General features: G+C 39.2%; 1 protein-coding gene across 2 annotated transcripts in view; it reads left to right on the top strand.

The window, feature by feature from the left end:
- Positions 1 to 3,458, top strand: part of Ap3b1 (adaptor related protein complex 3 subunit beta 1) — a 229,497-nt gene extending 226,039 nt beyond the window's left edge. For both annotated transcript variants that reach the window (XM_074077237.1, XM_020184110.2), the window contains one exon: positions 2,431 to 3,458. In XM_074077237.1, coding sequence (XP_073933338.1) covers positions 2,431 to 2,584 — 154 coding nt within the window. In that variant the 3' untranslated portion in view covers positions 2,585 to 3,458. The remainder of the gene's footprint in view (positions 1 to 2,430) is intronic.
- The last annotated feature ends 11,897 nt before the right edge of the window (positions 3,459 to 15,355 follow it).

The raw sequence follows: 15,355 nt of genomic DNA on the forward strand, positions 1-15,355 counted from the left end.
TCGAGACACTAATTTTAAAAGCGATAAACATACTGACACCAAAGGTGACATTTGTCTTTGCCTAGTTTTTGTATTATTTTAACATTGACTCTAAATTTTTTAATAGAAACAAAATAAAATATGCCTTGGGGCTATGCAACCCTGAAATTCAAACAGTGCTTTTGTGTTCTATTTAGACATAATTTCCTTTTCTGTGGTCCCAAAGCACAAGTGTTAAGTAAATAAAGGGACTAATAATAAGACTATTGTTTACATAATTACAACCCTGTCAGAAATAGGGAGATCTGTTGAAATATTTGTTGAATGAATTACAGGTGCGATGACCAAATCTGTAGGAAAAGTTGTATGAATGAATGAGAGCATAGAACCATCTTGTATCCTTTGGTGACATTGTTTAACAGAAATATAGAGAGAACATTCTCCTATGAAACAGAAGAGCCTTAAAAATTTGGACAAAAGAAATTCATAACTGTGCAAGCAGTGACAGAAAAGAGAGGTTGTTTGGGAGCTGGAGATCTGTGTATTCTCTCAAAGATGAAATTAAGGTACTCAGTTCCTGAAGTCTTGTGTGTGTGTATCCAATAAGCGGATGGATATTTATGGCAAGAGTTTTATAAAAACCTCATTAAAGACATTGGTATGATTTATACTCCTACACTGCTTACTAACAATTGCTTCTGTCAGTAGGAAATCTTCTACCAGATTCCTTGCAAGTTTTCAGTGTGGTTAAAGACAGTACACAAATAAATGACTTAGGAAAGTTTCTAATGCGCTTTGTCAACAACCCATTAAGGAAAAATTTTAAAAATACAACTTCAGAGTATTGTTAATATTTTCAATTGAGTAAGAATAACTTATTTGTTTTGCTCTTGTTGTACCATTCTAATTATTGTTGGCAAAATGATTTTCATGATTCTGTTTAGGCCAAAAATGGTTTGCTAGGATTAAAAAAAAAACCAATATAAGATCTTGATGTCATTTTTAAAAACTCAAAAAAGAAATTACTTTTCATTTAAAGAGAATCTGCTTCCTGCTTAAGTGGCTAATATTTTAATTAAGTTGGGAGTGAAGTTTTTCTGAGTGTCTCCTGATAAACTCCCTCTTTTATGTTGATGGTAATTAAACAGATCCCTGAGGACACCACGGGCTCTGTGCAAGGCCCATGCTAATTGTCAGACATGAGACACTGACCAGTTGGTTTGCTCTTGAATAGTCCACAGCGTGCTGTCAGCCTGGCAGTTTTATTTTTATGTATTGTGAGCTGTTGTCAGGGCTAACTGGGTGCCATTGTGACTGAAGATGTTGTGCAAATTGAGGCAGATGGCTCAGATTCAGACACGTGTCATACAGAAAGGGGAAAGGGGATTGGCCCTGCAAAGTGGGGTCACAGCAGGTCACAGACCTGCTCTACACTTGTTAGTGTTTTCAAAAGCTCATGTGCAGCAACTTTGTTTTTCTCCAGTCATCCCTGCAATCAGACTCCCTTCCCCCAAAAATGTGTGGAACATGCTCCATGTGGAAAATGGAGGCGTGGGAGGTTCCTGTCCTCTTCCTCCCCATCTCTGGGGCTCAACTGTGCATGCAGAATGAATTAGCAGGATTGGCAGAAGTTCATTGTGCCTCCAATGGCTTCTTAGGCAATTGCAGTACTTAAAAGGCTAGTTTTGCTTTTAATTCCATGTAATTAGTAGGGTCTTCATGTCTTGGAATTTAGTGATAGCACATTAGACCTCAAGTTTCCTCTAATACATTCTGAAGCAAAAAGAAGGACCTAATGTTGTAGACATTGAAATGACAGAGAGAAAGGGAGGAGAGGGAGTGTGAGGCTGTACTTGGATGTAATGTGATTTGATTTCATGTCATCATTAACATTAGGGATTGAATTTGAATATTTTACATGACTGAATTCATTAAGACTTAGTAAGAATTTTATAATATACATAAAATTATTTAACTTATTACATAATCATATTCAGATATGAGGAATTAAAATTTCAAGCTCTTTGAGAAAGGTACCTTTTCTTAACATGTTTTAAAATTAAAAATATAGTGTTTAATTTTAAATGGTCCTATGCATGAAGAAATGTTAAGTGTCAAGTGAATAGTGTTTCCCAAATTCATCATAATGGAGAATTATCCACATGATAATGTCCACATGATAAGTCTTATCATTCGGACTAACAAATAAAACAGACTTCCTTTTCCTGTTCTGTTTTTTAAATGCATTTAAATTACCTACTAGTGATAAGCATGGGCCAGGCAGTTTATTGATTTTTCAGAAAGATGCTTGACTTTGGGATTTTGGTAGTAGGGAACTGTCAATAAATTATTTCATTTGAGGGGGAGAAAAAGAGTTGTTTTAAACCTATTTGAATGTATGCTGTTTCGTTCCCCCCCCATGATAAAAGGGCTCTTCTTTTTTTCTTCCAGGTTTGCAGCTAAAACTGTGCACAGTGGGTCATTGATGCTAGTCACAGTGGAACTGAAGGAAGGCTCCACAGCCCAGCTTATCATAAACACTGAGAAAACTGTGATTGGTTCTGTTCTGCTGCGGGAGCTGAAGCCTGTCCTGTCCCAGGGGTAACCTGCTTACATCTGGACTTCAGAATCTGGCACACAACAAAAGTGCCTGGCATCCACTACTGCTGCCTTTCATTTATAATAATAGCCCTTCCATCTGGCAGTGGGGGAAGAATACACTCTTGACATTCTTGTCTCCTGCTTTAGAATGCTAGTGTGTGTCTATCATGTATGCAATACTTTCCCCCTTTTCGCTTTGCTAACCAAAGAACATACATTCTTCTGTCAGTCATCTCAACTCTCCAATCCATGTGGCATTTTCTCTGTCCTCCTGATTCTTTTGGCCTCCTTGTCTTCCTTCCAACATGAATCAGATACTTAAAGTGCATTGGAAATCATCTTCCCTCAGCAGTAAGCAAAAATTGGCAAAGAGATAGTCTAAATGGCCTCAAAGCTTGGTATATGAAAGTGAACTTGCATACCTTTTAGAATTAAATGCAAAAACATGGCCTCTGGAAAATTTTGTTCTTTGAATTTCTTAGTATTATAATTGATTATTGACAACTGTCATCATGTAATTATCCCTAAACAGTAAGATAAATAAACTAGCATATGAATACCATTTGGTTTTGTATTTTAATCTGGAAGTTCATATGCTGAGCTTTCTTTAGTCTAAAGTAAATATTTTAAGTTATATTATTGCTAAAAACCGATGAGATTTAATTAGTGAAAGAAAAAGCACTTTCAAACCAAGTAAATTTTCTAATTGTGCCACCAAGTATTCAACTCCAAAGAAAAAATTAGTGTGTTTGGTAACAAAAACAAAAAAAATCTTCATGGAATAAAGTAAAACATCTCTTTTGGTGCAATTTTACTCTGTTAGTAGAAATACGATTACATAACCAATTACATCTGCTGAATAAATTCTTTGAATTTCATTTTTTCTTTACAAATCATAGTGCCCAACCTTGGAAACTAACTAGTATACACTTAATTGCAGAAATTTAAAACCTAGGTTACATGATCAATGTATTAGCATTTTATTTGCTAACTTAGGCAAGTTACTGTTTTTATTAGAATTGTTCCATAATCAAACTTATGTAATACTTTTATACCTTTTTAAAACCAGGTGGAAATTGTGGGGTTTTTTTGGTGGGATGGTATTTGAACTCAGGGCTTCACGCTAGCAAAGCAGGCACTCTACCTCTTGAACCACACCTCTAGTCCATTTTGCTCTGGTTATTTTAGAAATGGAGTCTGGCATCAAATGGCAATCCTCCCAATCTCAGCCTCCCAAGTAGCCAGGATTATAAGTGTGAGCAACTAGCGCCCACATATTTACCTTTTCTAATACAAGGTGATGGACTTTGGGCTAGTTCCCTTCGTTTAGACTCACATACATAAAGGTTTGGTTTGGTTTTGAACATGTTCTCACTGCAATGCCCAGGTTGGCTAGAATTCGTGGATTCAAGGATCTTTCTGTCTTAGTCTCCCAAGTAGCCAGGACTACAGACACATGCTACCATGCCTGTCTAGCCAGTGGTTTTTTGGTTTGTTTGATTTTTTTTTAAGTAAAAAAGAAGAGAATATACATTGAAACATACACAAAAACTTTTTTTTAAAAACAAAGGAATGAAACATTCTTGGAAGATACATATTAAGAAAAAATCTATGGAAAAACTGTTTAAATCTTCAAGCTTTTGTTTGTGAGCTCAAGAGATGCAGTAGTGACTCTGAGTGACCTCTCAGTCAGTGATAGACAGTGGTCTTCTGAAGTTATGTCATCTAGTGCTGTCACAGCATTTCTGAGAACATGTCCCCCTTGCTAATTGACACATGACTGTATTGCTGTAGAAGTCACGTGCTCTCCTCCCTCTGGAATCTGGTGTGCTGTGGTAATACACCCAAATTTACACAGGTAAATTATAGTCCATTGGCATTTCTGTTACTTACCCTATTTATTGGGGACTGCATAACTTTGGATTCTTAATAACTTTCTGAAATGTTATACAGAATTTGACAGAAAAAATACCTATTTTCTAGAAAAAAAATATGCTTAATGTCACCAGGCAGAGGGGAAAAATGATGATAGAAAAGCTTCTATGTTTTTCTTAAACGAGGGCTCTCATCTTTGAAAATAGCTCACATTTTTGTGTTTCTTTTTAAGGAAATTTCAGTAGGACTTTATTTTTGAAGAAGGTATATTTGGCTGCCAGATTTTAGATTAAAAGTCTGTATTAAGTCAATAATATAACATAGTATGAACTAGTTAAAATGGTATGTATCAGTTGTAAACTTACAGTTGAAATCATTTTAACATCAACAGCTTAGTATCATTAAAATGTTTTTCACATAAATGAAATCAGGAAAATGACCAAAGTCTCAAGCTTAAGGTTTGGTTTTTCTTTTTTGGTACAATGATTCAGAGTTCCTTACCTCATATTTCCTTTAACTTTATCATAATCATGATTATCTTTAAATTGTTCCATTGAGTCGAGTTAGTCAATGTTGAATTCTTAATTCTAGCTATATTTTTTCATTTTAATGTTCACTTAATGGGACATTTTATGTACACCAATCCTGAAGAATGGCTCTCATCATATATTTCAGACTGAGCCTCGTATTTGGTATCATAATATATTTGCTTTATTTAAGAAAAGAATTTTTTATCCTGAAAAGACTGTAACAATGAATTCAATCAGATTAAAAAGCTGTGCATTCAAATGTATGAATAGCTTTCTAATAGTTTACAAAGTTTGCCCTTATAACCTGGGTTTCTATTGTTAAGAATTTAGATGTTATATTAGAAAAGATAAGAATTCAGAATAATGAATAATTGGGGGGGGGTGGTGAAAAAATGTTGGACCACCTGAAGGAAAACCTAAAATTCTTCCCTTTTGTTCCCTCTCTGTAATCTCTGACCTTCTAGGGAACTTTGTTTTAAAAGAGAGAAAATCCTCTTTTCAAAGAATAGGAAGGAAAAAGAGCCATGTGATTTAACACAGAGTTAACAGAGCCTTACTATTCTCTTTTCCAACTAAAGACTGCAATAAGCACTGTCAGGAGTATGGTCAAATATAAGCTAGTGTTCTATATCTCACCTTCTCCCAAGTGTTAATTGTTAATAAAGAAGTGCCATTCAGAATTTCCCAAATTTGTGAGCCCTGATATGCAAACAAATTGTTACTTACAGGCTCCTCTTTTCTGCAAGCCCTACTTTCTTCAGGTGCCAAGTCAAGTAGCCCCAGGGGTCTCTACACCTCTTTCTCCTCCTCCTCATACAGGAGACCTGATCAGACTGGGCAGTTGGAGTACACACTTCTTTTGTTCCTCCATCAATTGTAGGTTGATTAATCAAATGACAATTATTTTTATCACCTTACCTGCTTATCTTTTTCTCCTTCCATCTGCCTTCCAACTTGACTGTTACCTTAGAGAAAGTTTTCACAATTACTTTCACTATCTTCATGAGGCTTTGGAGGAAGGAAAAAAATAATCAAGGATAACACATTTATGATAGTGCTTGTTATAAACTTGAAATTGTGGAAAGATACGGATGAACTTGAAAATTCTTTTCTGAATCTTCACAAAGTCATAATCTCCTTTCTTTTTGTGTCTGCCTGGAAAACAGCATTCAATACCACTAACTGAGTGCTTTATTCTCTTTTCTGTTTTAGTAACATTACTTTTTTTTCTTCTACTACCTTCCAGCTGTGTTATGGCATAAGCAGAACCTTATGATCTGACTTGGGAAGCTGTTTTTCTAATGAAAAATGTTTTAAATGCCACATGACCCCTTGACCAGCCAACTTGGAAATAGCTGTTTGAAAGCTAAAATGGTTTTCAAGAAACATGGTTGAGGCAGTGATAGTATTGCCAGATAGTGCCCGTGAATGTCATTGGGTAGGGGAAGAAGTGATCAGTGACTAGAGGTCAAAGAGTCAACTGAGCAATGAAGCTAAGTCCTATAAGAAGAGAGAAGGGGGTTCCCAGAAGTGGGAAAAGGGAGCACATATTGTTGACAGCCAAGGCTGTATTGTATCTTTTAAATATCTTTGTAACGAAAGCAGCATTGAACACATGCCAGAAAGTGATGTTTCCTTTCTGGTTTTGCCTGCTTTCTCCTTCCACAATCTTTCTCTGAAACCCATTCCTAGTGGTCTGCCACAGTTTAGAGGAGAAACGAATGGTTGAGATAGGTGATGGGAGCATGCTGCTCTGTTAACAGTGTAGAGGGCAGAAGCAAAGGTGACCTCCATTGGACTGGAGGTCAGGAGAAACAGGCCTTATTGATTCTAAATATTTCCTTGGTATGTTATTTCCTGTGCCATCACGGATTCTAAAATGAGTGTTTTCAGGCTTATAGTCATTTTGACTTTCTGTAGAGCCAGTTTTACATACATAGTCGTATGTACATACAATTCATAGCTGATTCATAAATGTGTACACTGAAGATTGTAAGCCCTCAGAACTAAGATAAGGAATTATTAAAACTGACTCAAATGTGTCTTTAATGACAATCGAAAATACTGTTTTCTCCTCTACAATCTTGAAGGACAGACACATCAAAGATCTAGATTTAAATCTAGAAAAATCTCTATCCTGATGGGTAGATAACGCTGCTAGTAGACTCATATATGTCAGGCCTGAGACTGCAGATGCTACACAGGTGCTGTACACCTTCTCTACCCTATTAATTAACTGGCCTGGGATGGGGGGGGCGGCGGATAGAGAGTTTGTCATGGAGAAAGTATCAGAAAATTGTGGGGGAGAAAAGAAGAGGCATTGACTTTCTCAGATTGTTCCCAGCCAGGATTCTTATTTTCCCTCACTAGAAGAACATCTATCTTCTTCTCACCCACATGTAAGAAACACTCCTTTTTTTTTTTTTTAATAGTAGACTCAACAGTTTCCATGAGTAATAGGAAGGAATTAAGACTGTAAGCTACAAAAAGAAAAATATTAAATTCTGACTTGGTAAAGTAGTAAAGAAAAGTTGAATGAAGGTAGGCCTCCTAGCTTAAACTCAAACCACACTCCTAATGAGCTCATTTTCTTAGGCATATTCCCCTTTGGCAATGAACCATGTATAGAGTTTGCGTGGCAGTTAGGGATCTGAGTTCAAAAATGCTGTCATGGGAGGCTTGTGTAGAAGTGTAGGGAAAAACCAAATGTCCAAACTTAAGTTCGATTTTTGAGTCTTAAAAAACTAAGCCAGACCTGCTAGTGGTTCATCAGCCAAGGGCACTCTTTCCTTGACCCCACAGTCTTCAGTTTGTGCAGGACTCATCAAGAACATAGGGCCTAACAAAAATATTTTGTAAACAAAGTTATGGGAAGCTCAGTTTTCTAATTGAAAGTAATCACGATTTCCGTGCTGTGGTGTAATTACCTAAAAAAAATGTTATTTGATGATTTAGATTCTGGAGTGAATTGTGTTCTTTGGGCTCTCGCACTGTTCCTCCATCAGGGACTTGGTTTCAGCAGCGTGCAGCTGCTGGCGTTGATTTACAGTGCTGCGGCTGTGGCTGGTCATAAATAAATCCTCTTATATAGTTGTTATGAACACCTGTTAGATCATCTGTCAGCAAAGCGCTGTTCACATTTATCATGGTGCGGTAGTTATTTTACCTCAATCCATTTCCAACTGACTCAGCCTCCATCGCTGGATTACTATTACCACACCATAATCGCTCGTTCCCACTCCATGTTACAACTTGCAGATAAAAGATTTCACTACTTGGCCAAATTTCATAAATAAAGGAGCAGTTCAGTGCAGTAAAAGTTTATTTTTGTCATCATTTGTCACCCCATTATTCTATAAATCAAATGGAATAGCACTATTGCCAGCTCAGGCGTTGCTGTCAGCCTTAGGCATGGAAATGGTCCGTTTCTTCCTTTTAGATGAGATGACATGTCTTTCAGACTTAACTGGCTTATGGCTTTGTTTCACCCATTTTATTTTATTACCCCTTCAGAAAAATCCTTGGGGAGCAAAAAGACTTAAGGAGTGAAATGGAAACAGAAAACAGTCTAGCATGCTGCTTAGCTGAGTGATCTATGTTCCCCCACCTGCAGTCATTAGAACTTGACCAGTGCCCCACTCACACACTGCATCCTTGGCTGGAGATGTTTTTCATAAACTTTCAGTGGGGTTGTAGTTTCCATTTTGGAAAGGCCATTACAATATGGAGTTCCAGATAATGAAATAGCTGATGTGTATCCCCAGAGATCCTCTCGATTTGACAGGCTTTATGCAAAGAAAAGACTAACTGGTTTCTTTTCTAAAATGCACTCTAATGGATCTGAGGCTTTGAAAGGGAATGATCACCCCCAGAGAGTGTCCTACCTCTGAAAGTTTGTCAGCTGTGGAGCTCTAGAGGAAGAGTCAAGATTTATTAGCAAGTTGCAAACTGTCTCAAGCATAAGTCTGAGGAGGGCAATGTCCCTTGGTTAAAAGGAAGAGGACAGAAAAAGCTAAAGGGATGGTGTAATAGAAAAGGGTTTATAGTTGATATTATACTTCCGAGTTGGTTCTAATTCAAGTTACATTCTTCATAGTCATTATGTAGCTCATAAATTCAATAAAGTGTTTTACTGTTACTATAAAAATGACAGGAGGGGGGTTTTATGTTGTAAGTTTCGTTAGTTGCTCTTCCTGTTTTATGTTGAAGTTCTTAGGCCATTATGTCATTAAACTCCTTGGAGTCTGAAGGGCTCTGGGCTCCCATTTTTTTTCCTTCTGCACATTTGGCCGGGGCAAATGTTAGTCCAGGTTGGGGCAGGTCACCAGACACTTAGAGCTGATGGCTGTGGGCCAAGAGGGCAAGGCCATTTGAGTCTGTTATTTCCTGAGAAGTAGCTTCAGTCTATGCAAATGTATAGTGAGGAGTAGAAAGGTCTTGGTTGGGATGAAAGCTTTAAGCAGACCACTCTATAAAAATTCACCCTTTTGATCAGGAGGAGGAGGAGGACTGGCCAGCTAGGGTATAAAGTAGTTCAGTGCTCTGCGGACGTGGGTACTGTTCTCTGCGTCAACAGAGCAGTCTTGGCCCTGGACTCTTTGCTAATCCAAGTCCCTAGAAAAGTTCTAAGCAAATTCAAAGTTGGGAGCTACAGAATTTTTTTTTTTTTTTTTTGAAAGGAAGCACTACTTTCTTTTGGCTCTTTCCTTTGATACCAGGAGAAGCAGAGGCCATCCTGCTCTAGGAAACTTCACTCCTTCCAGATGTTTATTTTGAACATAATATCCACATAGAAGCAGCAACTACTAATTCTCTGGACAGAGTGCATCAGGGCCTTAATCTAAGGCCTCCCATCCATCCAACTGTCTGGCATTTGCTATTATAGGGCACCAACAGAGAAATGAGGCTGTGGCTTTATCACTGCACCCTGGGTGACAACTTGATTTTCTGCTTTCACCGCAGGCAGCAGCAGCCCAACATGATGGGGCTGTTAATTTGTGCATTTCATGGTGTCTGTCAGGGGGGCTGGGAGAGGAGGGTTTCAGGGGGAAGGGAATGGAGCATGTCCCAGCCGCGGAAGCACCTGTCTGCATTGACGGCACAGAGCACTTCTTATTAGCGTGCAGGTCTCCAAATGCAGCCCGGGGATGACAGCCTGGTATCCCAGCACCCACACACTGTGACAGGCGCCGGCAGCCGGTCCCATTGTTTGCCCTTGATGAGCATGTCATTAATGGAAATGGAAGAAAGTGAGGGCCACATCAGTATTCAAATAGCCTCCATTCTTTCTGCCATTCACTGGGCTGGCTCAGCCCTCCGCAGATTTCCTTCTGTGAGCTCCTTTTAGGCTGAAAAAAAAAAAATTATTCTCATTGCATGCAAATCCTTCCCGTGTTGTTTCTGGTGTCTCCCAATCCTGTGTTTACACCTCCTCTTTAGACTGGATTTGGTGAGATCAAAGGAGGTTTAGGTTCTTAGGTGTTTCAAATGTCTAATTAGTGAGTGTGTACTGTTGTAACTCTTGGAGCCTGTGTCCTGTGTGTCTCCTGAGTCCTGCATCTCATTCCAGAAGGGGCTGGTTATGCTGCCCACCTCTCTCAAGAGTAGCTGATAGCATGGGGAGCACTGAAGGTCAAGACCCTGACTTCTCCAAGTGTGGCTTGGGTGGAAAACAGTATTTCCCTTTCTCAAGCTGAGGAAATTAGAGCTAAGTGAAGGAAAGCATCCAATAGTGCACTTTGGTTGGAAAGAACTGTGTATCGCACATGGTTATTTACAGCCAAGTGGAGAGTGACTGGATCCTAAATACTTGTTTCCGTCCCTCAGATCCTGTGTTGGTCTGTTTGCTTAATAATGTAATTAGTGCTCAAAGGGAGAATATTGATGCTGCTGCCAGCAGGCATTGCTCTTCCGTGCATTTCCAAACCTGTCCTGCTGCCCACTTGGCTTTTACATCACCTAGTTTGGTAGCCTCAGCTGTGCATCCTGTCAGTCAGGCTGCCTCCCCCACCCTTCAGTGGCCCCTCCACACACTCCCCACGCCATCTAGTGCTCCATGTGCAAGGTTAACATCTTATATGTGCAGATGGAATGTTCTTGATGAAGGCAGTAATGAAAGACCACCTGGAATTTCTTCCTGACCTTTTAGTAAGGAAAGGTCAGCAGAACTGCTTGCTGTGCATTTTCCTAGCAATGTCCCTTATCTGGTGTTAATCTGTCAGTTACTTGGGCTCTGACTCTCTAAGACACCACCCATCTTCTAAGATGGTCTTGCTGGAGGCAGAAAATAGTGTAGCCTTCACTACCTGGAAATGGAACTCGGGGCTAATAGCCTAGGTCTGCATGCTCCCTTCTAACCCCAGCTCTTTTCTCCTAGCAATGATGCCATCTCCCATCCAAGGAATCATTCCCATCAGAGCAGTGCTGTGGATTTAAGGGACCTGAGAACAGCTATTCTCAGGTGCTTATCTGACAACCTACAGAATCCCCTAACCCTTCTCTAAGAGAAACCCAGAGGGGTGATTATAGTTTAAAAAGCCAAGCCATAAATCGGACTTTTTCTACTCACTTGCTTTGTAGAGAAGGTTATCCACAGAGGGTGATTTGAAAAGGAAAGAACCAGGCTGAGAAAGAAAAGGAGAAAAAACACTAGCTTTAGTGTCAGTGATGGAGAAAATGTTCACATTTGATTAATTATTAAGAGATCTGTTTAATAAAATATAGGGAGAGCATTTTGTCTCTCCACAATCGTTAGCATGACCCAGGACCCCTATTTTGGAGGTGAACAAAAAGCTATTGAGGTATAACAATAAATTTTTTCCCCAAGGGTTTTTGCAGAAGTGGCCACAGGGCCATTCTGACAGATTTAAGGCAGAAATCCCACAGCTGACACTGAAATGTGTCAAATCCAGCGCTTCCCTTGGCAGGTCGTAGCCACCAGCCTCACCCAGACTGCGAATAAAGCAAGATCATTGGCAAAGAAAGAAACTATTGGTAGGGCTTGCTTTCTTGTTTTATTTTATTTAGAAAATTATTTCTCTAAGATGTATGTTCAAGTGTTTAGTATTCCTGATACTTTATCTCAAATGCAGAAAGTCATCAAGGAGTTCTGTTCATTCTTTTTTTTTTCCAATTTTTATTCATATCTGCATACAATGTTTGGGTCATGGGTCATTTCTCCCCCATTACCCCCGCACCCTTCCTTACCCCCCCCCCCGCTCCTTCCCTTACCCCCCCATTACTCCTTGATACCCAGCAGAAACTATTTTGCCCTTATCTCTAATTTTGTTGAAGAGAGAGTATTAGCAATAATAGGAAGGACCAAGGGTTTTTGCTAGTTGAGATAAGGATAGCTATACAGTGTTCATTTTTTTTTGAATGAATTGTTTTCAAAAGCTCACAGTGTCTCTGCCCATGACTGGTTTAAATTTACATAGGAATGGCAGCTGGAGGTGTGGTTCAAGTGGTAGAGCATCTGCTTTGCAAGCTCAAAGCCCCGAGTTCAAACCTCAGTACTGCCAAAAATGAAAAAAAGAAAAGATACGAATATCTAGGTTTGTGAGGAAATAGTTAAAGGAATTAAGTTTCTCCTCCCTCCCATTTAAAAAAAAAATTAGTAGGTTGAGTCAAGTTATATGAATGCACACATCCAAAAGCACCTGCATAAGCATTTCAAAGTTTGGATTTGTTAGGCAGTTTGGTTTGCCAATTGTTTTTCACTGTTTCTTATGTAATCCACACATGACAGCAGGACGTGATGGTACCCAGATGTGGGGATATCCAACACCTCAGTCTACCTACTGCTACATTTGCAAGTGGCCCATCTGTTACTTCAGGTGGAGTGCGCATCGTGAAGTCAGCAATGAAACACCACCTCTAATTTCATTCTGACCTTACCATGAGAAAGGACAAGTTCTCCCTGCTGCGGGGCCCCTGGCAGTGTGGCATTCACAGGCTGCACTTACTGAAGCCAAGTGGGGTCACCATTATCTGCCTCCTGTCCAAACCTTAGCCTGGACCTTTCATCATTGTCACCTTTTCTTGACAGTAAAATCTTGGAACTTTCTGGAAGGAATTCCAAGCATGTCATCTACAAACATTTTCACTTCCCCAGCAGAGGCCACTCTTCATGAGTAAGCACAGCATGAAAAACACATTGCAGGACTGGGGTGAGGTGAGTGGGGAACAACCTGATCTTTCAGTTACCCCAGACGTTGGTGGGGAGCACTGTTACTTCTGGCTTTGTGGGGATCGCCTTTGGAACAAAACAAGGTTGTATCATTCTTCTCTGTCTGGACCCTCAGAAAGCAAAAAGAGTTACAAGAAAATCCACATGTGAACAAGGAGAAAAATATTAAAACCTATATTCATCTTTGTTGTTTGTCTTATGCTTCTCAAAGTTCATTAATACATATCTGAATGCAATAATACATGTATATAATTAGTAATGTATAAGTAGTAATACATGTATACAGTTTACAAATAACTGTACAAATTAGTCTCCTCAAAACCTCCTGGAGACCTCAGGCCTGTAGTGTGGCCCCTAGTGTACCCTGCTCTATGCTGTTAAAATACCAAGCCTAAGACAGTGTTCTACTTTTTTTCTCCATAGTTGTGTAGGCAGAGCGCTCTCTCTTTCTTGCTGTCTCCCTCTCTTCTTTTCTTCCTCTCTCCCTCTGTCTCTACAAATGCCAGGAAGTATTTGTACTTCCCAGACAATAATGAGACTTCTCTTGGCCTCTACCACCCCTCGCCCCATTTTCCTCAGTGCTGTTTAGAGAAGAACAGTGTTCCATCACCTTAACGAAGGAGCCCAAGGAGGAGAGAGATACCCTCCTGAGCAGGTTCACCGTGCATGGACTAATTACAGCCCACTTTGGAGAAGTGGGGAGGCCAGGCACAGGAGCGCCCAGCCTGCTGCAGAAGGGAGGAGGGGCAACACAGAGGTGGAATGGGATCAGGGTGCATCTCATTAGGAATGAGGAATGACTCTTGACTCACAAAAGGTCATTGCCTGCAGAGGTAGATAAATTACCTGGAAGCCTTCAATAGAGTTCCAGGACCTATTTGGTAGGGGAGTTTTCATTAAATCAAAGATTTTATGGCTTCTATTTTGTTGCATAGGAAAAGGGAAATAATTAGTAATTGACAAAGTAAGTGCAGGGAATAAAAAAGTGTAATGTTATTCTAATAGGCCTTGTCTTGGTCTTTAACTTTTCACTTGCAAGCAGCATTATTTTTTAACTCAGATGTATAAAAATCATCCACACTGAGAAGGTGGAACCAATTGCAGTTAAACAATTGAGGGGAGCACTAACCAATAATGGGATAGGCTTTAAAATGCCATAAATATTGTTCCTTTTTATCGTGTTTGATTTTTGATGATTCCCATAACCCATTGGTTAAAATTAAATAGACATGTTATTTGGAATTACTCAATGTGTTTTAATGTTATAACTATATAAAGCAGAATATTTTCATATATATATATATATATATATATATATATATATATACCAAAATTGCCTGTTAAATGAGTTTCTCAGATGGACTCTTTATTTCTACTGACATTCCATCATCTTGGAAGACCTCCCAGATTATAACAATAGTAACAATGAAATTAAAATTTCTCAAAAAGCAAGTTTATTCTAACCATTAGGGTATGGCTGCTGCTTATAAATTAAGCAGATTTTCATGGCATACCAAACATTGGAGAGTTTCTGTAAGAGAAATGTTTACTCCCTCACATTTACATGGCCACGGGGATTTCTTTTTCATAGGATGCCTTCCTTTTTAGCCCCAATTAAATCTGCTTTGGAGAGAATTTGTGCTCCTGTGAGATTCACAGGCTATAAGAAATGCAAATGATAAAGATATATGGAAAAATAGCCAAGTGGGAACACATAATAATCGATCCACACTGGCTATTCTTATTTCTTAAATGATATCTTCTATGGATGTAGGGCTTCCTTTATCTGGTCTTAAGCTAATTATTTTTAAATCACATTTTCTCCTATCCTCATAATGGCTAGATTTGAAAGGATCATCTTCATCCACATTTAACAGAGGAGGGAAATGCTCCTCAGAGAAGTTAGCACCCTGCTCAGCCAGACAGCTGGCTAGGATTTGCTGGGCTGGCTGAGATCTGCCTGACTCCCCAGCCACGGAAGAAATCCCGCTGTGTTCTCTCCATTCCCTGCAGCATTAGATAAAGTGCCCAGCCCAGTGCCTGGTACTTGTTAAATATTAAGTCACTGACATTATTTTTTATAAGTGCATAAAGCAGTGGGTGTTCTCCCCTTATGGACTGGTAAAGGAGGAAATTATCTAAGTGCATGAAGAAAATGCAGATGTCTCCATAAATAGTTCAT

This window comes from Castor canadensis, chromosome 6 (assembly GCF_047511655.1).
Source record: "Castor canadensis chromosome 6, mCasCan1.hap1v2, whole genome shotgun sequence".
NCBI classification, from domain to species: Eukaryota; Metazoa; Chordata; class Mammalia; order Rodentia; family Castoridae; genus Castor; species Castor canadensis.